This window comes from Cricetulus griseus, chromosome 3, assembly GCF_003668045.3.
Source record: "Cricetulus griseus strain 17A/GY chromosome 3, alternate assembly CriGri-PICRH-1.0, whole genome shotgun sequence".
NCBI lineage: Eukaryota > Metazoa > Chordata > Mammalia > Rodentia > Cricetidae > Cricetulus > Cricetulus griseus.
Window position 1 is genome coordinate 123,823,936 of NC_048596.1, and position 25,854 is coordinate 123,849,789.

The window sequence follows — 25,854 nt, forward strand, 5'->3', positions numbered from 1 at the left end:
TCTCCAAGTCAGCAGTTTATTTATTTATTCATTTTGTTTATAGAGACAGAGTCTCTTGTAGCCCAGGATGGTCTCAAACTGTGGATGGCCTTTAAATCCTGATCCTCCTGCCTCTTCTTCCTGACTGCTGAATTTATAGGTGCATGCCACCATACTCAACCCCAGACCAGTTTTTGAGTGGTAGTTTTGTACTCAGAAGGCATCAGTTTTTGGAGGGTTTCTGACAGTCACTTGGGCCAGCAGCCAGAAGTTTATTTTCTCTCTGTCTCTTTGTCTCTCTCACATACACAAAATAAAATGTACAACACCCCCCCCCTCCCCGTAGAGAACAAAAGTGTCAGCTTTTGATACAGATGATCAGATGCCTGAAAATAGTAATATTAAGCTGTGTAGTCTACTTTCCCTCTGCCCACATGTTTTTCTGATTGTTTACCTGGAGAGGTAAGGCAGGCATACCATACCTGTCCAGTCCTTTTATTGCTTGGAAGATGTTAAAGCCTGGTCTTTGGCACACACATTGGTGATTGCGGTTCCCAGGCTTCTCAGCAGCCTTGTTTCATGAATGTCCCTGTTCTCACCACCTAACAAGTGGGCAGACACACATAGTACAGGTTGCCTGTGTATAATAACTACCTTACACACATAGTCTCTGTGCCCCAAGAAAGCAAGTATCTGGGCAGCTTGCTAAAACAGTCCTATGAAGACTGAGTGTGTATGGTGCTTCTGGTTCACTTGTTGCATACACTAGTTTCAGCTGGGACACAAATCCCTTGTCCCTGCTGCCTTACTAGATTTTACTTTAATTCCTTTGTTCCCTGAACTGACACTTCCTCTTAATCAAATGAAAATTCCCTGTGTCTCAAGTCCTTGAGCTCCTTTTAGCCTCCATAAAGTTTGTCTACCATATCTCACTTTTCTTCACACCTGCAGGGGTTTCCAGGTGTGAGGGTTTATTGGACTGTGAGAGTGTCTCTGAGAAGGCCACTGCATAAAGTAGTATATTGCATTGTGTACAGGACTTCTGCTTCCTGCTCTCCACGAGGGCTGGTGGCCTGGGAATCAATCTGGCTTCAGCGGACACAGTTGTCATCTTCGACTCTGACTGGAACCCCCAGAACGACTTGCAGGCACAGGCCCGGGCACATAGAATCGGTCAGAAGAAGCAGGTCAGTGGGGAAGGTCTCTGGCAGTCACTAGGGCCAGCAGGCAGAGGTTTATTCTTCCCAGTCAGACTGTTTGTAAAATGCTTATTTCCCCATTTCATTGCCTTCTCTTTATTAACTTGTTCAGAAAAGAGATGTCTTGGGCCTCCCAGTATGGAGTCTTTAACCTACCTCTATATGAAAAGTATGTCATGGGGGTTGGGGATTAAGCTCAGTGGTAACAAGTATAAGGCCCTGGACTTGGTCCTCAACTGTGGGGGAAGGGTGACAATGACAAAATCTAGGGTAACTGAAAAGTATGTCGTGAGTGACTTTCTACATGATTACTAGGAAAGATGTATGAGGAGCAGAGCTGAGCCTCTCCTGTGTTAAGACCATGGTTAACTAGTCATGGCAATTAGTTTTATTCTCCATGACATTAGTAATCTGCAATATGTTGGAGCACCATCGGCTTGGTTGGTTTTTTGTTTTGTTTTCTCTGTGGATCTCAAGGAATGCTTTCCTGTTGGCTAACTTAAAAGTTGGTGTGTGGCTACTGATTCAGTCTTTGTAAAGATTATTGTTGGGAAGATGCTGGTCAAAAAGCAGGCTGTGATGTCTGTAGAAGCACTTCCTTTGAATAGTCTGTTACAGATACCTTACCTACCTGGTAGCCTCAGTCATGATGTGGTGCAGGAGAACAGAGTGACTTTTCTTCTCCCTCCTGAACTCTGACAGAAGTCGTTCTTGCTTTAAACAGAAGTAAATACAGCATTTCCTTTTCCTATAGGTGAATATTTACCGTTTGGTTACAAAGGGAACTGTGGAAGAGGAGATCATAGAACGGGCCAAAAAGAAGATGGTGTTGGACCATCTGGTGATTCAGCGCATGGACACTACTGGCAGGACAGTCCTTGAAAACAACTCAGGGAGATCCAAGTAAGTGCAGAAAGCCTGAGGGACAGAGCCCGATTGTTCCCCACAGCAGGTGATAGGTTTTCACAGGCTTTCACCACAGGCAGTGTCCATCCACTCACAGGGGCTGTAAGGGTCGTGCTGCCTTCCCCGCCCCACATTTATTTTCGTGGATGTGTGTGCCCCCATGTGAAGGTTGGAAGCAAGAATCAGTTTTCTGCTTCTATCATGTGGTTTCTGGGGTGGTCAGGCTTGGGATAGAGGCCCTTACCCACTGAGCCAGAAGAAGGCGTTGTAACTTGTAACTTGAGTTACAGGTGGCTGTGAGTTACTATGTGCATGCTGGGAATGAACCCAAGTCTTCTGGAAGAGCAGCAAAGGCTCTTGCCCACTGAGCTATGTTTCTATCCCCTCTTAAAAATTTTCACATTTTAATTTATTTGTGAGGTAATGGAAGTGGCCCACTTGTACTGCTGCCTGAGTGTGGAGGTAGAGAATAACTTGTTTTCTCCTTCTACCATGTGGGTATTGGGGGTTGAATGCAGGTAGTCTCAGGCTTGGCTACAAGATGCCTTTACCCTCTAAGTCATGCTACCAGTCCCTCTCTTGAGATCACAGTTGTATTTTACTCCTATAGCTCTAATCCTTTTAATAAAGAAGAGCTGACTGCTATCTTGAAATTTGGAGCAGAGGATCTCTTCAAGGAAATTGAAGGAGAAGAGTCAGAGCCTCAGGTAATCATCCTAGAGCCTGGAAATGCACTTTTGTAGCCACTATGGGAATCAGTATGAAGGTTCTCAAAATTAAAAATGGAACTGCCATATGTTCCAGGTGTACCACTCCTGAGACTGTACCCAAAGGAACCATAGTGAGGTTGCACAGAGAAGCTTGCACAGTCATGCTTACTGAGTGCTATTCACAGCTCTAAGTTACAAAAGCAGCCTGGGTGTCCATTGATAGGTGCATAGGTAACAAAACTCCATTGTGTCTGTATGGATGTGAAATTTGTCATTTGTAGGAAAATTGGTGATCTGGAAGTCATCAAGTGAAATGAGCCAGATTCAGAAAGACAAGTATCATATGTTTTAATGAACATTATTCAAGTATATGATATAGTTAAAAGAAAATATAGTTGTATAACCCATCACCTTTATAGTAAAGATGTACTAGTAGGAAAATGTTTTTTTTTTTAAAGAATATTTTGTTATCTAAATTTTTCAGGAAGTAAATTCATCATTAGAGATTTTTATAAGAAAGTAATTAATTGAAGGGACGGGGATCCTTTTTTTTTTTTTTTTTTTTTTCTTTGCCAAGATCGAAGGTCTTCCTACATTAAAGAGGAAAGGATGAGACACTGAAGGGCTCGGTATTTCTCCATCGTCTTTCTTAGAATGCCTTGAATTTTGCCTCATCATTTGATTAATATCGGTGTGAAGTGTTGTGCATGAAAGATGTAGACTGAGGCTGTCAGAGTAAATAAAGTGTTATAGGAAAGCTGTCTGGGGTGCACACCTGACATTTTTGGTAATTCTGAAACTACTGCTTTTTCACTCTACCGGTGTCATTTTTGTTCCTTCAGGAAATGGATATAGATGAAATTTTGCGCTTAGCTGAAACCAGAGAGAATGAAGTATCAACTAGTGCCACAGATGAGCTTCTGTCACAGTTTAAGGTAGGAAGTCCTTTGTGGGAGAGAGTACTCAACACAGATTTGTTAACCAGTAACTCCTTGTGTCTAGATCACTTTCCTTCGTACTAGGCTTGCTGTTTTCCCCTTCACCTGAATTAACTTATGCTCAACGTCATTCTGAGTGAGGCTGTTGGAAATGTAGTCTACAGTATCCCCATAGAGGTAACCACTGACGTGAGCCTTCCTTCCTAGAGTCAGGTGCAGAGGAAAAGATATTGATGAAGAAGACAGAGTGTATTGCTAATGGGATAAACCAAAGACTAGCAGTATGGGGGGACATGGGAAGCATTCATGTTATTAGATGCCAAAGAATGTCAAAGGCATGGCAATTGTAGGTGACTGTTGGGAGAATCTAGATGACTTGATTAGACCTTTTTTCCCCCATCTTATCTTTCCCTCTTCACTCTCCTTCCCTTTTCTCCTGTTCCCTCCCTTCTGCCTCCTTTTCTTCCAAAGGGATGTCTCATAATACAGGATTGAATGGGATCATGGTTATAACATAGAAACTGTGGACACCAGATGAATAGGAAGTGGCATCATTGAGTATAGGTGTTTATTAAAAGGCTTAGGAAAGGTAATTATGTATAATAGATAGTAGGACTAAATAAGTTGAGATTTCTAGAAAGATGTTATAAGGTTACTAGATTTCTAGGTTGCTAGAAGAACTGGAGGATAGGGAGATCCTGAAGAGTCCCAAGAAGGAAAAAGGAAGTCTGGTGGCTCATTGCCCCAGAGAAGGTGGGAGGTGATATAATCTAAAGCATAGCTTGAGAATTTGGTGGAAAGAAAAAGGAATTGATCACCTCAGTGAAGAGGGAAAGTTTGAGAATTCAGTCTGTAACTTTAGTTCTCTGAGAGGCGGAAAGCATTGGGCAGGTGTGGGTTAGACTGTGAACATGGGCAAGAACTTGATAGGGAGTCATCTAAATCTAGTTAGTGTTTTTGCTGTGGAGCCACTAAACATGTGACTGTCTCCAGCAATACTTGATATTGGAGAAGTTGGGTCAGTTGGCAATCCTAGGACAGGAGCTGGACTAGAGGGCACTGAGAGATCAAAATAGCAAATGTTTCCAAAATGCAAGTGATAATATGGCTGATTCTGTGCAGGGTAAAGAAGCAAGGTTGTTGAAGGTTACTGTGGTGTTAGTGGTAGTGTTGAGGGAGAGGTGGGTATTGGCTGAAGGCTGTGCTTTGTTGTGTGTGCTCCATGGCTGGCTAAGGTGAACATTGAATTAATGAAAAAATAAGGAAGGAGCTGGGGATGAGTGGTCAAAAGAGCTCTTGGAATACAATTCCCAGAATGAATTCTGGGATACAGAGGACAGGGTGGAAAGGACTAAGAGTACATCAATGTGGCTTGTCTTAAATTTGGTGTCTTATAACAGTGTCATAGACTGGTTCATCTAAACAATAGAAATCTATTTCTCATAGTCCTGAAGGTTCTGCGTTCATGGTCCTGACACATTGAGGTTCTGTGAGGTCTGTCATCTGACTAGCATACTGCTGTCGTCTTGTGTTCTTACAAGGTATTGAGAGGCCAGACAACTCTGTTTAGAGCCCCTATTGTAAGGTAACAACTAATCCTGCCATGAGGACTGTATTATTCTGAGTCAATCACCTTCCAGAGACCCCTTCCTAGTACTGTCAGATACTGGCATCAGGATTTCAGCACTAATTTCTTTTGTTGGTAGTTGTGCAGAGTTTTGAATCCAGGATCTCATACATGCTATGCAAGCCCTCTGCCACTGAGCTGTAACCCTACTCCTGTAACACATGAAATTGGAGGAAGCACAAACATTGAACCGGATTCTACCTCTGTGACTATCCTCATAGTTAAACAGATGTGATCTTAACAATGTTTTGATTAGAATCTTACATGATTATTTATTTTTTATTTATTTATTTTTTTAAGATTTATTTATTTATTATGTACACAGTATGTCTGCAGGCCAGAAGAGGGCCAGAAGAGGGCACCAGATTTCACCACAGATGGTTGTGAGCCACCATGTGGTTGCTGGGAATTGAACTCAGGACCTTTGGAAGAGCAGGCAGTGCTCTTAACCACTGAGCCATCTCTCCAGCCCCCTCACATGATTATTTAGATACAAAAAAATTCCACATGCTTTAAGTTATTCAGCACATGGCTGGTTACTGTTTCCTTCCTAAGTCCTTTTTGTCACATGTTTTAATATTCAGGGAAATATGGTTGACACTGCAGGGCTGCTTACCCTACAGCCTTTCTGTTTGAGTGAGTACTTCAGCTAGGTTGGCATTATTTTTCTCCTTAATCCTTTGTGTAATCCTTGATTTAGTATGTTGGAAACAGCATTTTTTTTTAAATGTAAGATTACTATTTATTCAGACAGCAATAACAGAACTTGTGCTATGTTTGAAGTATTGTTTTAAAGTATTTGATACATGTTAACTCCTTTGATATTTACAGCACATCTGTGAGGAAGTATGCATTGTACTTACAGATGGGTGAACTGACATACAGGATACAGGGAGGCTTTCACCTTTCTCCCTCCCTCCTCCCCCCCTTCCTCCTCTACCTGCTTTCTCTCTCTGTCTCTGTCTCCCTCTCTCTCTCTCTCTCCCCCTCCCCCCCCCTCTCTCTCGGTTTTTCGAGACAGGGTTTCTCTATGTAGCTTTGGAGCCTATCCTGGCACTTGTTCTAGAGACCAGGCTGTCTTCAAACTCACAGAGATCCGCCTGCCTCTGCCTCCCAAGTGCTGGGACTAAAGGCATGTGCCACCAATACCCGGTGCTGATAGTCTCTTAACATCACACATAAGTGCAGCTGTGATCATTTCATTTCCCAGGCAGAATGTTTGGCCCATCCTTTACTATGCTTCCCTTGAAAAAAATGAATTCCCAGCTACATGACCTATCAGCATGTGTTTATTGATATTTATCATTTTTATTTGACTCACAATACCTAACAATACCAGACCTACAGGCCCCCAGGATAGCTCACTGGGTAGAGGTGCTTGTTGCCAACCTGAATTTGGTTCCTGGAGTACACATTGTGGAGGGAAAGAGCTGGCTGTTAACAGGTTGTCTTCTGATCTTCATAACATGTGCATGTGCACACATGGAGACAAAATAAATAAATTAATATAAAAAATCCAGACCTAAACTAATTGTAAACATACTTAATTTGACAGAACAGTGAGATGGTTTGTTTTTAGCAATCTCAGAATGATACCTCTTTTTTTCCCCTTGAAATTTAAAAAAATCTGGTTGTAAAGATCAAAATATCTTTTGCTGGAAGTTAAATAGTTAATTTTTACTGCATGCTGCAAGGTTTTGATTTGATTTCTTGTTAGCTCCAAATGACTTTGAGGAATGGAAACTCTAAAGGCCCTTTTGTGCTTCATCAGACACTTAGGCCAGGAAGCAGAAAGTGTAAAAGACGTGGAACTGGAAATGGGGCTCTGCACAGATGGCCAAGGCCTTCCAGAGCTGGCTCGTGTTGGGCTGTAGCTCCAGTCTGGCAGACTAAGATGGTTTTCTTTCTTGGGGCACATACCACTTGAGTACAGATACCTACAGATGTTTGGTAGGGAATAAATGGCATGTTTTCAAGATTTGTTTTTGTTTTCTCCTAAGACTAAAATGCACCTTTGAGCACATGTAATCTCTATATACCTTCTACTGCTTACACTTTTGAGAAGAGTAAGGTTACCTATGGGTTGACTGGATGAGTGGGGGCTGGGCTGCTGCTGCTCATCACAATTAAAGATGTAAGATCCTTATGGATGATTAGGCACTAAATACTTTATACAATCTAAGCAAATTAAATTGCACAGTGAATGTGATGCAAATGAAATACACAGAAGATTTAACACCCTTTCAGTAAAATTTGCAGTTTTTATCTTTCTGTATCTATTTCCCTAATTTTTTAATGAACTGTAAAATTTTTGATGAATTGATAGTTTTGGCAAGTGGATTTGGGGGAAATAAAAGGTGAGAATGGTAAAATATAAATTGATTTTGATTATGTAATATTATGAGTCCTAGTACAGTATTCTAAATTAAAAACACTCATTAAGTTGATGCTTGGCAGCTGGTGTTTGGAAGTGGACAAATGTCAGATGGGGGTTGTCCTCCACTTTTTTTAGGTTGCCAACTTTGCAACGATGGAAGATGAAGAGGAGCTAGAAGAGCGTCCTCACAAGGACTGGGATGAAATCATTCCAGAAGAGCAAAGGAAAAAAGTAGAGGAGGAAGAACGACAGAAAGAGCTAGAAGAAATTTATATGCTGCCTCGAATCCGTAGTTCCACTAAAAAGGTGAAGTGAAAGTATGCTCTGTGCCCTATGTGACACTATGTGCAGATGATTTAAGGGTGAGGCCTTGACACAGGCCTGTGGGGACACAAGTGGGGATGCCAGGGCTCATAGGCACACCCTTGTGACTTTTTTCTTAGTCTTTGATGGTTGGCTTTTCAAGAAATGACCAGATGACTTTTGAGTTTACAGAAGTTTGTATTTTGCCTTTGAGGATAAAACTGCAGGTAGCCCCAACAGTTTGGTTTTCATTGCTACTGTCTTCAAGTTTTTGAGTGTTAGATCTTTTTATGTCCTTAAATGTTCACAGTCTAAATAGTAAAGGACTACATGACTAGAGGGCATCCACGGGCTGTGCAGCTTACTCTGTCTTTCACAAGCACCATTTGATACATTCTCCCTGCCCAGTATCACTGAAATAAGAAAACAAATTTATTAACCATTTTATTGGCGCTATTAAGCTTGTCTGGTATCACGGTAAATCAACATTATCATCTGTTAAGCGTCTACTGCATGCCAGACATAGTTCTGAGTGCATTTTCACTTCTGATGCATTTAATCCTTGTGAAAACCCTGTCTCAAAGGGACTATTATCCTCATTTTACAAAGGAGAAAAGACAAAAGTAGTTAGTTGTCTGAGGAATTACTGTTTATACCAAGTGTCATATGTATTATAGCATAAAAATTAACCAAGAATTTTTAATTCAGTATATTTTATCATTGCAGGATCATTGACAGTATGACAGTTTCTCCTCCCTTAGTCCCTGACACCTGACATTTGTTTAAGGAAAACTGAGCTCTAACAGTTAAGCTGGGCTGGTCTTAATCTTTTTATTCCTGGACTTGATACTTGGTAAAATGCGACTTTGCCTTATTCTTTTGCAGGCTCAGACAAATGACAGCGATTCTGACACAGAGTCTAAGAGGCAGGCCCAGAGATCTTCTGCTTCCGAGAGTGAGACGGACGATTCTGATGATGATAAGAAGCCAAAGCGCAGAGGGCGCCCCCGAAGTGTGCGCAAAGACCTGGTGGAGGGTTTTACAGATGCAGAGATCCGAAGGTTGGTGCAGTCTGCTTTCCTTGAGTTTGTCTGGAAGCCCGTGTTCTAAGCCTGGCTAGTGGGTTCCTGACACTTATGACAGGGTAGGCAGAAAGTGGTCATGTGAGAAAGGCAGCAAAGCCCCAGGCATCTGAGGTCTAATGATTCTGATGTAACAGCTTAATGTCAGTGGTTTATGAAAATCTTGGTTGCAGTTACTCTCCTTCTTCCTCCTTATATGCAGTGCAGTGTTTGTTTCTCTTCAATGAGTGCCATCTTTGCTCCTTTATTTCCTGCAGTTTTCCCAGATGGTGGCTTTCCTGCTTTTCATCAGGTTTTATTTTTAGTGTTTGGTTTGGTCTGCATTATGGGTGTGAGGTAGGTCTCATATAGCCTAGGTGGCCTTGAGCTCCTGTGGGACAGAGGGGCCCCTTCTTTGAGGTCCTTAGCCTCTGAGTGCTGAGACCACAGGCTCTTTTCCATCTTTTTATTTCCTTACTGTTTTCCGATTCTTGAGAATATTGTCAAGAGGAAGTTTACCAAAGGTAGACTTACGTGTACAACACTTACCTGTATTTATAATAATGCACGTGTAGAAATAGCTCTGTAGTAGTGCTGCCCTTGCTGCACCTGTCCCTGTCTGCATTAGTGCTAATGCAGTCCCTGGTGGATTGGTTGCATTCCTGTCCTTGTAGCACATCATACTTCATTGGCCAGCTTGTCTTTTCCCACTTGAATCAATTTTAGACATTGTGCTCACTTTTTGGACCTTTGGAATGGAAAAGATGGTGGTATTGCTCATCTTTTTATTTTGGTCTGCATCTTTAAGTCTGACTTGTTTCTTGTAGGCATCCTGCAGTTAGACTACATCTTCAAAGTCTCCTCTGGCAACTTCTTGCTTTGCAGTGCAGTGATTGTTTCTCTTCAAGGAGTGCCATCTTTGCTCCTTTATTTCTCCATCGGTGCCTGTTGTGGTCAATAGGCAGGCTTCAGTATTCCATTCTAACTGCCTTGTTTGTATTTCCATCTTTTTTTTATAGTTATTTTCTTGGTGGTTTCCATGGAAATTTCAAGTAACATCTGGATGTAACAGCTTAATGTCAGTGGTTTATGAAAATCTTGGTTGCAGTTACTCTCCTTCTTCCTCCTTATATGCTGTTTTCATACAAATCCTTCATACACTGGAAGCCCATCTACACAATTTAGAAATCAGCTTTGTGTCTTTGCTTATGAAGTTTGGTAGAAGAGTTCAAACAAAAATCCCTTGATAACCATTTTATAGTTGCTAACTCGGTGATCTTGGAGGTAGTTATTTCTTCATGTGGATTTAAGCTACTCTTGATACATGCCTGAAGAGTTCTCAATTAGTGTTTTCTTTTAGGGTATGTCTGCTAAGGATGAATTCTGTATTTTTCAATTTCTGGCAGTATCTTAATTTCTTTATTGTTTATCAAGTCTTCATTCTTTTTCAATTTTGATTGCTTGTTTTCAAGTTTATTGATTCTTTTTTTTCTCCTATGATCCTCTATTGACCTCTCCTATTTAAGTTTTTGTGCTCTCCCCCCCCCCCCAGGGTTTCTCTCACAGAGATCTGCCTGTCTCTGCCTCCTGAGTGCTGGGATTAAAGGCGTGCACCACTACCACCTAGCATTTTTTTTTTTTTAACTTTTCAACTTCAGAAATTCTGTTTGTGTCCTTTTAAAGTTTTTCTATTTTTCCCTTTTTCTTCACTCTCTTAGACTCAAACCTAAGTGCGCATGCATGATGAGCCAGCGCTCTAGCCCTGAGCTGCCTCCCCAGTTCTCTAATCTATGAATATCTCTTATTAGTTGACTTTTTAATTCTTTAGGTGTAACTCTCTCTAGTCTGTGTGTATGTGTACAGTAGCAGACTGTTGTATTCTAAGTCCGGGTTCCAGACTCTTAAAAAGTACAATTTTCTTGTTGGCATTTGTTTTCTTTTTTTTGTGCACTGTACTTGCTTTCCCATGTGCTGTAATTTGTTTTTTTTTTTTTGTTGTTGTTGTTTGTTTTTATTAGTTCAAATTAGAATTAGGAACAAGCTTGCTTCATATGTCAATCCCTTCTCCCTCTCTCTCCCTTCCCCCCACCCCCCTCACCCCCATATACCCCACACCCCATCCACCCTCCACTCCCCAGGCAGAGTAGGGCCCTTGATGGGGGCTCCCCAAAGTCCACCACATTATCCTAGGCCGGGCCTAGGCCCTCCCCCATGTGTCCAGGCCAAGAGTGCATCCCTTCACGTGGGATGGGCTCTCAAAGTCCCTTTTTACACCAGGGAAAAATACTAATCCATTACCAGGGGCCCCCTAGAGTGCGGAGGCCTCCTAATTGACATCCTTGTTCAGGAGTCTGGATCAGTCCTGTACTGGCCTCCCAGACAGCAGTCTGGGGTCCATCTGCTTCCCCTTGTACAGGCCAGCTGTTTCTGTGTGTTTCACCAGCTTGGCACCAACCCTTTGATCTTCATTCTGCCCTCTCTGCAACTAAGTTCCAGAGTTAAGTTCAGTGTATATCTGTGGGTGTCTGCCTCTGCTTCCATCAGCCACTGGATGAGGGCTCTAGGATGGCATATAAAGTATTTATCAGTCTCATTATAGGGGAAGGGCATTTAGGTTATCCTCTCCACCATTGCCTAGATTGTCAGTTTGTGTTATCCTTGTAGATCTCTGGAAATCTCCCTAGTGCCAGATCTCTCCTCGGACCTATAATGGTTCCCTCTAATATGGTATCTCTCATCCTGCTCTCCTCTATTCTTTGTAATTCATTTTTATTTGAAAACCAGATGTTTGTTTTTTGATGCAGGGTTTCCCTGTGTAGCCCTGGCTGTCCTAGAACTCACTCTGTAGAGCAAGCTGAGCTTGAGCTCACAGAGATCCACCTGCCTCTGTCTCTGGAGTGCTAGGATTAAAAGCCTATGCCACCACCACTTGGTGAAAACCAGATGTTTTAAGTAATATAACTCTGGACCTCATAGTGCCCCTCACTAGTTAGTTTGTTCACTTACCTCCCTCAACTATTTGGTAAAGTCGGGTTTTTTGTCATGTCTTTTGAAGTCTCTGCTGCTTTAGCTCAGTGATTAGCCAATGACAGGCAGAGATCTCAGTTGTTCCAAGCTAGCAAATCTACTACCCACTTTGAGGAGCTTGGTATGGATCTTGTTTAGTTCTCTGTACGTCTGTTCACAGCTGTGCCCTGACCATGAGGATCTGCACATGCAAAACTGACGTTAGGACCTTCCCAGATCTTTCCTTTGCATGTGTGCATACCTGTACACATGTGGTCTTTCTGATTCCTAGGAATATGTCAGAGCCTTTCAGGATATTCTGTGCGCATCTTATTCCCAGTTCTTTTTATTTTTTGATCAGTGTTGTATTATCTCCAAGTGATGTGCCCCAGGCCACTGGTGTGTTAAACGTTTGCATACAGTTACTACCTTGACCTGTGGACATGGCTGTCAATAAATATTTCTAATTCATATAAAAAAAGACCAACCGGGAGATGGCCCAGCAGTTAACAGCAGAGGTGTTAACTGGGTGCTCTTGCAGAGGACTCATGTTCGGTTCCCAGCACCTGCCTAACAGCTTTCAACTGTCTGTAACTCCAGTTCCAGAGCATCTGACTCCCTCTTCTGGCCTTCTGACTCCCTCTTCTGGCTTTCCTGGACACTAAACATCCACATGGCACACAGATACTTATGCTGCCAAAATACCCATACACTTAATACTAATAATTAGTAACAAAAATAAATAAAGAAAGTAATAAAAAAGTCAAACCTGTATCTTCTGTCTGGAGACAGTCCTTCTGGGATGCCTCAGACCTGCCCTCCTCACTGGCCACAGTGGTACACAGATTTCTCAAGAAGGAGTTGGAAATAAAGCAAATTGCAGGGACGGAAAGCTCTTTGCTCTTTCTGAGACTCACCCATTATCTTCAACAGATGTTTCAGAAGGCTGCAGACTTTTGCATAATTTTTAGGTTTTCCTTAAAGTTGATTTTGACACTTTTTGTTGATGGCTTTGTTATTTTTATGGAGCAACAACAAATAACTTTATTTGGATAATCTTATTGTGCCATTGAAGACTGTTTTCAATGCTGAGGGTTGAACCCAGGGCCTGGTGCATGCTAGGCAAGAGCTATATCCTAGCCTCTGTATTATTTTCACATCTCAAAGCCTACTATTTCAGACAGAAATTATTTCATTGTATATCAAGGAGAAATGTAGAGTTGAGGGATAACCTTCAGGTTCACTTTCATATCTAACACTTTACTAAGTTTTATATTAAAATTCTTTCATGTTGTTTAGCTATTATCATATTTAGTGCTGCTGTCACATCTTATTTCCTTTTTTTCTACACCATTACATAACCAGCTTTCATAGTAACTTGGCATGGTACAGTGATGCAAGTGATATGTTGTGACTTCTTGCTTTTTATTGAAAGTGTTGGTAGTTAGCATGGGATGGTGCGGGGAGATGGGGGATGAACAGCATGATTAAAGGGAGAGACTGGACAAGGGTGGGCAGCATTCAATAGTTTCCTAAATAGTTTTGTGTAAGTTTTAAATTGTACATGTGTATGTATTGTATATAGTTCTGCTTATTTAAAATATTATTTGACAGCCATAGAGATCTTCCAGCTGTATCATTAACCATAAAATAGTGAGAGATATTGAGGATTCAGAAAGCAAAGACTTATTGGGCTGCTGAAGTAGCCACTGAGTAATGATGTTAGGGTTTCATCATAGTAGAGCTATTGTACCTTCTTCCTTCTAAAAAGGACATGCCAGTGAAGCCACAGTTCTAGGTCCTGTTTGGTCACGAGAATAAACTTGGAGTCTACCTTGAATAGTGCTTGAGGACTGTTAGGTTCACCAGTTCAGAAACACTCAGTGTTCACTTATTAGATGCTGGGATTGTGTCAGTCTCTTGACAGTTTGTGTGGCTTGTACTTTGTGACAGGATATTGTGGCATTTGCACAGTTAATATTTGTGGTTTTTTAATTCATTTTGTTGATCATATTCTTAGGTTCATCAAGGCTTATAAGAAGTTTGGTCTCCCTCTTGAAAGGTAAGACCAATAATAGATCTGTCTCCTTTTTACTTTTCTTGTAGGTTTTTTTTTTTTTTTTTTTTTTTTTTTTTGAGGGGGGATGTAATGTTTTCCATTTGATACTAATACTGGGAACAGTTTTTCCACCTAAGAGAGACACTGTTAAAACATTAATATATCGGGTGCATGTCCTGTTTTGGAGAGGTGGCAGGTGGTGGCTATAGACTAACCATTCAGAAGTTTTGTCTGAATGAGGGATATGAGGTACATGCATACAGACTGCATGGTAAAGAGTAGTCCAGGAGGGATGCTCACAGGGCTCCATTTGACAATGCAGGCAGTTAGTTCTTTGATTTAGGAGTGTAAGAGAAAAATGTGTTCTTTGTGATTTCATGATCTAGTAACAGGATGTCATGAAGATAACATAAAGAGCTTGTGTTGTCTTGGCAGTACTACTGAAAATATGAGTTCCTGTTGATCAGAGTACACTTTTAGAGGTTGGGTTTTACAGGGTATCTGGATAATTCAAATATTTTAGTATCTTGCTTTATATGCAATCATCATGTACCCTTCAAATAAGAACACTGGTTTAAAGGATCTGTCAGATTTCTGTCTCTTGGAAACTTCTGGGTCTGGTAGATATCCCAAGTGTGTGCTTTGGTTTTGTCTTTCCACTGGGAGAGGAAGAATAAGATAGAGTGTAGTCCATTACCGTCAGGTACAGCATCTCTCAGGGACTGTTTGCATCCAAATGCAAAATTCTCATCTTTGAAGAAGCTAGTATAAAACCCGCTGGGTGTGGAAAAGTGAGTCTGTGAGTCTTTAGATAACCTGATTTTAGTCAGTGGGATTTATGCACTTGGTGTGACATAGAGCTGAACTGAATAATGGAGAAGCAATTATTTTATGCTTCTACCAGGATTGCAGTGGCTAGAAACAGGAGAAAAGAAAATGAACACAAAAAGGCAAACTAATGTGTGTATTCTTTAGGCACCTTACATGCTGAGAGTAGTAGACAGCTCATTTGTAGAGTAAAACAAGCTCAGATTCTTTCCTCAGTGATGTTAGGGTCGCTTTATTTTTGTGTTAGCCCAAGGTAATTCTTTTTTTGTTGTTTATCAAGATAGGGTTTGTCAGTGTAGTCTGTTCTGGAACTCACTCTGTAGACCAGGCTGGCCTCAAACTCAGAGATTCCCCCTCCCTCTGCCTTCCCAGTGCTGTGATTAAACGTGTGCATCACCACTGCACACCTTTTTTTACTATGCATACAGTGTTCTGCATGCATGGACACCTGCACACCAGAAGAATGTACCATATCTCATTATAGGTGGTTGTGAGCCACCATGGGTTGCTGGGAATTGGACTCAGGACCTCTAGAAGAGCAGCCAGTGCTCTTAACTTCTGAGCCATTTCTCCTGCCCCAAGGCAATTCTTGACAACTATGCCTTAGTTCTTGTTGGCCTTAGACTGACTCATACAGCAAGCTTCTTTCAAGATCAAGCACTTTTGAGACCTAGCAGTCTTCATATGATAGCAAAGTGGGCACAGTGTCTTGATTTTTGTCCTTTTCCAGGCTGGAGTGCATAGCACGTGATGCTGAGCTAGTGGATAAGTCTGTGGCAGACCTGAAACGCCTAGGGGAACTGATTCATAACAGCTGTGCGTCAGCAATGCAGGAATATGAAGAACAGCTGAAAGAAAATGCCAGCGAAGGTAAGTTGGCAAGTCTAATTCAGGGATTCTCCCATATCTGGTACTCATGGACTGGAATCTCTGTTATGGAGTTTTTGAAAACTTTATTTATAGCCCACATGTAGCTGGTACTTGCAGTTATGTGTTTTGAGTTGCCTTTCTGTGAGCTCAGTGTTGTAAGATCCCATTATGTATCTACTCTCAAATAATGTGGCTTTGCGAATGTGTGATGTGATAAACAAGATGAAATGTTTCTTTAATGCTGCTGTGAAAAGATTAAAGTTGGCTGAATGATGCAAAGAGCTGGTGGGTCAAAGTAGAGCAGACACCTGCATATTTTAGCTAGTTCCAGGATGGCAATAGTTATACAGAGAAACCCGGTCTCGAAAAACAAAAACAAAAAACAATAAAAAACAAAAAAGGGGATTTGCTGGATGCATTAATTCCTTTTCTGTAGCTGTGATAAAACACCATGATAGAAATCAATATACAAATCAATTTATTTTGGCTTATGGTTTCAGATAGTTTATAGTAGGTAGGCATGGTGGCTGCAACATGAAGTTGAGAGCTCATCTTCTCATATGTAAACCTGAAGCAGAGAAAGCAAACTGCAGGTAGAGCATGGCCATATAATTTCAAACTCCACTCCCAGTGACATATTTCCACCAGCAAGGCTATGCCAACCAAACCTTCCCAGTGTCACCAACTGGAGACCAAGAGTCCTAGATTGTGGGAACATTTCTCATTCAAACCACCATATTATATTCCCTGGCCCCTATACACTTGTTGCCATATTATAATGCAAACCTCTTTAGTCCAACCTCAGAAGTCCCCACAGTCTTCCATAGTCTTAACACTGTTTAAAGACCCAAAGTTGAACATCTGTTTTAAGACTCAAGGTAATTTGTTGATTGTAATCTCCTATAAAATAAAAAAGCAAGTTACATATATTTATCATACAAAGGAACAGTGTCATATCCTTGTATGACCTCAGGGATTGCTCTAAGTGGGGCCTTCAAGGTTATGAAGAAAAGACAGACACACAGAGACACAAAAGCTGAGAACAGGTAGACTAGGCTCTCTGATGGAGAAGCCACAGCACTGGAAGCTCAGAGTATGTTTATTATATACAGCTGAACCGGGAGGCAGGGTTATTGCATACAAACACAGAGGTGTGGCTTATGGTATACAGCTGAATCAAGGAGCTAATCTCAGTAGGGGAGCAGTCTTCAGGCCATACATATCCAGGAAGAAAAAGCTATGGTGGACATTTTCTGTACGTACTATCAGTATTCACACTCAGACCCATAGGAAGGCTTTGCCATTATTCTGAGCCTCATCTGGGGAAGGTTTACCATTCCCATGGGGCTGAAGCATTGGAGTCCTTAATATGGTCATGCTCATGTCAGTAGCACACACTCTTTCAGGACTTGATCTGCTCTCCACAGAGTAGAATATACATTACCATTCCAAAAGGGAGCAATGGGGGCATAGGAAATACTGGACCAAAGTAAGACCGAAACCCACCAGAGCAAACATCAAATCTTGAAGTTTCTGTGTTCCATATCAAAGGGTTTGAATGGCTCTCCTCCTCCATCTCTCTTTTGGGGTGGTTCCATTCTCTATATACGCTTGCCTACATAGTTGTCTCATGGCTCGGCATCTCCCGAATGTGTTGGGAGTCTCCATTACAATCCAGGATTCACTTTCACATGGTGGCTTCTCACAGCCTGGAAGGGGTTCCTCTTCCACATGTTGTCTTGTTTCAGTGGCTGTCCGAGATCATGGAGGAGGATGCCCTTCATCCTTTCATCCTCCATGCCTCTGAAGCCAGTACCACAGAGGACACTGTTAAGTTTGACTGCCAACTTAGGGTGGGCCCTCCTGTGTTTGAACCACATAAGCAGCAGCCTTTGTTTGCAGTTGCTTTCTAGGAGTAGAAAACTTCTCAGTTCTTTTCTTTTCACAAGTTGGATGTTTAGCTTGTGGGAGGGGGGTGTCTTGCCCTGAGACACCCTTCCCTTTGTTCCAGGGCAGAGCAGGCCTCTGCTGAATGGCACCAGTCTCTAACGATTATAGCCTTTAATTTAGCACATGCCTTGGCTGTAATGCTAAGCTTTTTGGTGCTCTTTTTCTCTCCAATAGAATATTTGTATTTTTCTGCCCAGTTGTTCTTTTTTATTACAGACCGGAATAAATGATGTCAATAATAACTATGCCTCAGCCTCAGTATTATTCAGTCTTGAAATAATATCTCGCCACCAAAGAAATTAGTTCATTACTTTTTTTTTTTTTTTAAGACCAGATCTCTCTATATAGTTCTGCCTGAAACTTGTTGTGTAGAGCAGGCTGTCCTCAACCCCCAAGAAAACTACCTGTCTGCCTCTGCCTTCCAGTGCTGGGATTAAAGGCCTGTGCCACTCTACCAGCTCATTACTTTTTAATCTATCCTTAGGCAAATTCTCAGGATAGGGTCAGAAGACAGTCAAATTCTTGCCAAAGCACCACACAAATGGCCTATAGTCCAGTTTCTAGTATTGGTCCCCTCTGGAACCTTCTGAGTTTGGTTTCCAAAGTCCACACTGCTTGCAGCACTATGTGTTCTGGACTCATACTAGATTAACAAATTAATTTCTCCTTATGCTGTGCAGTTGTTTGAAAGTCTTCCATATTTCTCTAAAAACTAACATGGTTCGGTTCTTCACAGCAGCAGCACATGTGCTGGTACTAATTTCTGTCCTAGTTTGCTTCTGTTGTGTGATAAAACACTGACCAAAAACAGTGGGGAGCTGGTTTTATTATAATTAGGGGAAATCAGGGAAGCAACTCAAGCAGGAGCAGAGGCAGGAGCCATGGAGGAACACTGTTTACTGGCTTGCTTTCCATGGCTTCTTCAGCCTTCTTTCTTATATAACCCAGGAAGCACGTGAGATGGAGGCCCAGGGCTGGTGCCATCCAAAGTGGGCTGGGCCCTCACACATCAATCACTAATCAAAAAAATGCTGTAGAGACAGGCCTACAGGTCAGTCTGATGGAGGTAACCCTTCACTTGATGTTCCCTCTTCCTCAATGTCTTCAGCATGTTTCATGGCAAAAATTAACCAACTTCCCAGTCTTTGGAAGAACAGAGAGAGTGGTTTGTAACTAGAGCACTAAATTCTCGGAGTTGAAACCATAGTAGGATGATTATGGAGAGCAGAGCACTAAAGTGGTTACTCTCAGAAATGCAGATGTCCTCATGGGTCCAGGGCCTTGTCTGTGTGTGTCACTTACCCCATTCTTTTCTTACTTTTTGCTCTGTAGCACTACCCTTTAACGACTCTCTCATGGGGCATTCAGGGTCAGAAGTCAGCTAACTGCCTGAAAGTCTGATTCTGCATTTTCTTAGTTATAATGAATACCCTCAGATAGATGTATGTATGTATGTATGTATGTATGTATGTATGTATGTATGTATGTATGTATGTATGTATGGTAACCAGAGTGTTGGATGACTAATAATTCCATACATTACAGTGATTATCTAGAGTATGGCTTACAGTGTTGGTTGTTCTTATTAGGTAAAGAAACAAGTATTTACTCTGAATTTTGCTTTTAAGGCTATTTTAGAAAATAGCAGAATTTAAAAAACATTTCAGATATAGTGAAGCCGTTTTAGTCTTTCTTTTTGTAAAGGAATGTGACAGTTTGAATGATTTGAATAGTGACGACTGTGCTTTCATAATATTCAAAGACACCTAGAAATAACTTTTTAAGTTCATATGTTTTTTTTTTTGTTGTTGTTGTTGTTGTTTTTTATTTTTTTGAGGCAGGGCTTCCTGTAGTGTAGGCTGCCTATGAGCTCACATGTAGCTAAGGTTGGCTCTTCTTCTAACTCGTAGTGCTGAGGTTTTAGGAGTGTACAACCATACCTGGTTTTATGCAGTGCTGGAGATCTGAGCCAGAGTTTCAAGCACAGTACCAGCTGAGAAATGAAAAATAATTGTTAAAAAAGAACAGCTATTGCTGTTTAATATCCTTTCAATGTTTTAAATTTCTTTGTTCACAAGTTCATGCAAGTATATAATGTACTTTGTCATCTTTACCCTCCTTACCCTCTCTCATTCCCCTTCCACTCCTGTTGACCCTTCTTCTGAACAAGTTCCTCTTGTACATCCAGAGTTATTTAATGACTTTGCATATCTTTTTGTCTTTAGTATACATGCCATTTGAAGTTGTTCCTTTCTGTGTGTGATTGTGTCATCAACTGAATTCAGACTTCTTCTCATCTCTGACTTTTAGAGATTACCTTTCTCATTTTGATTGAACCAGCTTCCTTTCCTGCCTTTCTTGACAGGGCCTTGCTTTGTAGCCATGGCTTGTCTGGTATTCACTGTAGCTCAAGCTGATGTCAGAAACCTGGTAGTCCTCTTGCTCAGCCTCCCCAGTGCTGCCATTGCAACAGTACCATGCCTGACTTAGTGTTGTTATTTTTTCAGTGATCTAAAAAAAAAAAAAAATTACATGAAAATGTTTCAAAGTCAAAACTATAGAACAAAAGTCATGTAGAGGAGGATCGTCATTTTCTGTCTGTGTTTGCTTCTTTTCTCTGAGGCCACTGTTCTTTGTTAATTTTGAATTTATTCTGTTGCTTGTTTTAAAAAAATCTAAGTGTGTGTATTTCTGTTCATATACAGAAGAGAATGCAGTTCACATTGTGTCCTGTACAGTAGGCCACGCCGATGTGGTCTTCTTCTTTTGCATTTCTTCTTTTCTGTCCCTTAGTTCTAAGTATTTGAATTATTCTGTTTTTGCCATGATCAAAAAGTAACAAGAAATAAATGTGCTCTACTAAATAGTCTTCTTAGTATCTCTGCCAGAATTTCTTTAAGACAGTTTTCTAGAAGTGGGATTGTAGGGTTCTAAGGTAAATGTATGGAGATTTTGTTTTGGTATCACTAGATTCTCCTGTGTACCAGCGGATGGTTGGTAGTGCCTGTTGGCAAGCTTCACAAACAGAATGTGGTGTTATTCTTTTGTTTGTTTGTTTGTGAGACAGGTTGTCTGTATGTAGAACAGGCTATCATGGGACTCACTGTGTACACCAGGATGTCCTGGAACTCACTTTGTAGATCAGGTTGTCCTGGAATTCACAGAGATCCCCCAGCTTCCACCTGCTAAGGGCTGTGATTAAAGACCTGTGCCACCACACCTGGTAAACATGTGGATTTTTGCTATCTTGATAGGCGAGAAAGAGGACCTCTTTGTGTGTGTGTGTGTGTGTGTGTGTGTGTGTGTATGAGGTTGTATCTTTTAAGATAGATGTTTATGTGTTGTGTTACTGCCGATACTCATTTTTTCTAATTTTTCTGCTGAGAGCCATTTTTGTTATTTCAAAAAAGTGGCATCTTGATTATCTGGTAGTTTTATTTTACTTGTAGATGAATTATGATTTCCAGATGCCACCTGTGACAGTCAGTCTTTATTATTTCAATTTGTTAGCTTTAACATGAGCTCATACTTTTCCACAAAGTAATAACTGAAGATAAATATGAGTCATCTAAACCACTTACTTTGAGTTTTTCTAAAAGTTAACATTAATATGTCTTTAGAGTCTTCTGTTAACTAAGTTTAAGACTCTAAATGTTAAAATATTGCTTAAAATTTATAAACATTAGTTGAAAACAGTTTCCCTTGTAAATTCTGTCTTTGACCTAATAATATGCAACCTCTCTCTCTAGAAGTTATAGAGAGAGGGACTAAGTCAGAGTGTGACAGTACAGATCTTTTACAGTTAAGGAATATAAAATTTGTATCGTTTAGGGAAAGGACCAGGCAAGAGAAGAGGCCCTACAATCAAAATCTCTGGGGTTCAGGTTAATGTGAAGTCCATTATCCAACACGAAGAAGAGTTTGAGATGCTGCATAAATCTATCCCTGTGGACCCTGAGGAAAAAAAAAAGTGAGTGTCTTTACCTTGTACCCTCATGGCTGGCTGGACATAGAATGAGGTCAGAGCTGCATGTGGTTGGGGATGCTTCTTCAACATGTTGGAAAGGCCCCCTTTTCTCAGGCCTTTGGTTTTGAACCCCTGTAGATACTGCTTAACCTGCCGGGTCAAAGCGGCACATTTTGATGTCGAGTGGGGCGTGGAGGATGATTCTCGTCTGTTGCTTGGGATCTATGAACATGGTTATGGAAATTGGGAGCTAATTAAGACAGACCCAGAGCTAAAGCTCACTGATAAAGTAAGTAACTGCCGTGCTGGACGTTTCTAGATTTGTTGTGTAAGATTTTTGTATTGGTGACTTATCTTTAACTGTCTTCAATGGGGGGGGGTTCTTTATCTTTGGGAAGTTAACATCTTTAGTGGACTGTGGCGTGTTTCCTAGATGATGATAAAAGGAAAGATGATGACCAGAGGAAATTATATAGGAGAAATCTTACAATTCTGGTATCTATTACAGGTCAATTCTCATTACAGCAAATACCAGATCAGTTTACTGGGACTGAAAGTACTCCTGGGCCTTCCTTATTGGCCTATTGTTTAACTTTTTTTTTTTTTTTCAGCTCTGTACACAGAGCATGAGTGAGTGTCACCTTGGTATTTTTTGTAATGAGATTGAACTTTGATTGTACTTCTCCCACAAAATTGAGCCTCCCACCCATCTCTTCCAAGTAGCAAGGCTATTCTTAGAGCTGTAGGAAAGGGCAGCTGACTGGATCCACTCCATGTTGTGGTCCTCTCAGGGCTTTGTCCTGGCACGTTAAACACTGCTCATCCCACCTGGGTTTAGGAGGGTGACAGCACCCTGCTTAGAAGCACTGAGACCAAATCCAGTCTGGCCAGAGTGGTCTAACTGTGGTAGATGAACAGACCATGTCCTGGCATAGCTCAGTGCTCTCCGGCAATGCTTTAAGAAGCATTTTCAATCTAAAACGAAGCTTTAACCTAGCTCCAGGGATTCCCTGCTCCTGGAAGGAGGAAATCCACGACGGCTGGGATGCTCTAGCAGATGAAGCCACAAGCCCCTCCTACCTGAGTTGTTCTACCCTGTTAACAGCACAGGTAGGAGCCAGTGGGAGAGCTGGATTTCTCCATCCCATTTTGTAAAACGAGAATGGCTCATGAGGGATTTTCAGTGACTGGGAGCCATGGACATGAGAATAGGATCTGAGGCTTTAATCTGTGTTTTGGGTGGTTGGGAGGGAAAGGACTGTGCTGAGTTCTTTGTTGTCTCTGTTTATCCGGATTCACTAACCAGGCTGTGGGTGGTGGCGGGTGCTTCTCTTCCTTTGCTGTTGAAGATTCTACCAGTGGAGACTGATAAAAAGCCTCAGGGGAAACAGCTGCAGACCCGAGTGGACTACTTGCTGAAGCTGCTCAGGAAGGGTCTGGAGAAGAAGGGCACTGTGACCAGTGGGGATGAGGTGAGTGAGTGAGTGCACTGCCAGGTGGCTTTCCCCAGGGGAGTCTGCGACTCTGCAGAGCTAAGGAGGACAAGAGATGACCTTTCCAGGTACTGCACAGCATCCTGAAAATGCTCTCATGGTCAGAGGTGGCTTTTGAGGTTGCTAAGAACAAAATGCTCAGTTAATAATTGAACTCAGTATCTTGGCACCTTTCTTACAATTCCACTCAAATACTGCAGCAGAGTATTATACATATCTTTGGACTGCCCATATTCTTTCCTATTCCGTGTCCTCAGTTGGGGACATATTTTGATATCTGCCTGGGCTGCTGTGATAATGGATTCCAGGAGTAGACAGTTGGATTCCATACTTAATTTCAGAAATTGGACTTCAGTTTTGATTATACTTGGCCCACTGAAAAATACCAAGTTGCTAATGAATTTGTTGGAAAGTTCTTTTCTTTATTTCCCCATGATAAGGCGTCATAGAAGACAGAATCTAAATCTGTTTGTACTTTGTGTGGATGTGTTGCTTACATGCTCCCTACCTGTGTCATGTATACATGTATGTATACAATAAATAGAACTTCCATTTGTTCTACACAGTGGTATTTTAAGTACATAGTACTATTCTGTAGATAGTATAGTGAGAATATAATTATATTAAGTTCTATAGAGGCAAGTTAGATCATGCTTATACTGCTTATTTGATTGACTAGATAATATCTTAACCTTTTCCTTAGTTTTAGATACCTAATTTTCAAGAGTTAATACTGTCCCCTTCAATGCTAATTATATTTTTATACATAAAATGTCTTAACCTTTTCTGGGAGTTTTACCTTCAGGGTGAATTCCAAAAATGAAATCAATATTTTCAATGAATACAGACATTTAAAGTAGTTTAGGCTAGGGAGAGGCTAGTAGGTGGTTTTGTTCAGTTTTATTTTCTTTCAGGTAGAATGGCTTGCACCTTTGTGTCCTAAGGTATCTTGTGGCTGTTACTGCATCAGTTGGCTAGAATATTTCTTGGTTGTGCTATTGGGTTGGGGGTGATTTGTATTTTTTCTTATTTTTATTTCCTAGACTAAACTAAAGAAGCGGAAGCCTCGAGTAAAGAAGGAAAACAAAGTTCCCAGGCCGAAGGATGAGCACGGGCTTGAGCTTTCGTCTCCTAGACACTCAGACAACCCGTCTGAAGAGGGAGAAGTGAAGGTATGGGACTTCATGAAGTCATGTGATGCATTTGTTTGCATACAGAATACATAAAATATCTTTATTTCACCTAATCTGTCAGAGGAAGGTAGTGTGTCTTAGTCACTGTTCTATTTCTGTGAAAGACACCATGACTAAGGCAACTCACATAAAAGAACGCATTTAATTTGGGGTTTGCTTACAGTTTCAGAGGCTTGGTCTATTATCACCATGGCATGGCAGCATGGTGCTGGAGAAGTGGCTGTGTATCTTCCTGATACACAAGCAGACATACACACACACACACACACACACACACACACACACACACACACACAAACACACACACAGAGTTGGGAGGGGGCAGTGCTTGTATGTGCTTTTGAAATGTCAAAGCCACCCTCAGTGGCACACTTTCTCCAACAAGGCCAGGTCTCCTATCAGATATGCCACTCCTGGTGACTAAGCACGCAAATATAGGAACCTATTAGGACCTTTCTTACTCAAACCACCACATAGTGGCTCATCTTAAGTAAGCAACTGCAAATTCTTACATAACTGTAGTAAACGATACAAACCATGATAAATGGCAGTTGGTAATTATTTCCATTTTAGAGGATGAGAGATTAGTAGAGACTGGTTAACCAGGTGACTTAAGACTTACATAATGCAGTTCAGTTAATTGGAGGTTCCCTTGAGGTTGGGCTCAGCCATTGGCTTGCCAATTTGTAGTCTATTCTGAAGAAAGTTGAACTACAATATTTTTCAGTGAGTGACAACTCTGTAAGATTTTATTTTATTGTTTTGAATGTAATTCTTTGATGATGGCCCCTAGGAGGGCCCCAGGAGGGCTCCAGGGGTTATAGGGACTAACATAGCTTCAGATGCATGTTCTCAAATTCAGGTACTAACAACCTTGTCAGTTACTAGCTGGCCATGGATATGTGTAGTGTTTTCCTCAATTTTTTCTGTTTGTAAAATGGGGACAATAATGCTATTGTTTTAGGGGAGGGGTGGTTCTGAGGATCTAAGTCAGGGCCTCATGCACACTTGGCTAAACTCCGTCCAGTCAATGCCTTAAAGAGTAGCTTTGAGAGTTAGAGGATGTAATGGTGTCTGCCTGGACAAGTCTAATAATAAGTCAGAATAATGCAAGTGAGTGCTGGTAGAGTCTGACTGAAAGAGATCTAAGTTCCTAAACAGTGATGAGCTTCCTTCAGAAACAAACTAAGAAGCAGAAGACTGAAAAAGTTCATGGTTTTCTGTTTCCTAGGATGATGGCTTAGAAAAAAGTCCAACGAAAAAAAAGCAGAAGAAGAAAGAAAACAAAGAGAACAAAGAGAAACCAGTGAGTTCTCGAAAGGACAGGGAAGGAGACAAAGAAAGGAAGAAGTCCAAGGACAAAAAAGAGAAGGTATCCAACATACTCG

General features: G+C 41.2%; 1 protein-coding gene across 5 annotated transcripts in view; it reads left to right on the forward strand.

Annotated features, from left to right (window-relative positions):
* The window catches only part of Chd2 (chromodomain helicase DNA binding protein 2), a 141,226-nt gene that overhangs the window by 88,645 nt on the left and 26,727 nt on the right, over positions 1-25,854 (forward strand). For all 5 annotated transcript variants that reach the window (XM_027408143.2, XM_035442454.1, XM_027408142.2 and 2 more), the window contains 13 exons: positions 1,017-1,166; positions 1,933-2,081; positions 2,695-2,791; positions 3,637-3,729; positions 7,872-8,042; positions 8,925-9,100; positions 14,127-14,168; positions 15,724-15,863; positions 21,645-21,783; positions 21,919-22,069; positions 23,130-23,252; positions 24,317-24,445; positions 25,698-25,838. In XM_027408143.2, the coding sequence (XP_027263944.1) occupies positions 1,017-1,166; positions 1,933-2,081; positions 2,695-2,791; positions 3,637-3,729; positions 7,872-8,042; positions 8,925-9,100; positions 14,127-14,168; positions 15,724-15,863; positions 21,645-21,783; positions 21,919-22,069; positions 23,130-23,252; positions 24,317-24,445; positions 25,698-25,838 (1,701 nt within the window). The remainder of the gene's footprint in view (positions 1-1,016; positions 1,167-1,932; positions 2,082-2,694; positions 2,792-3,636; positions 3,730-7,871; positions 8,043-8,924; positions 9,101-14,126; positions 14,169-15,723; positions 15,864-21,644; positions 21,784-21,918; positions 22,070-23,129; positions 23,253-24,316; positions 24,446-25,697; positions 25,839-25,854) is intronic.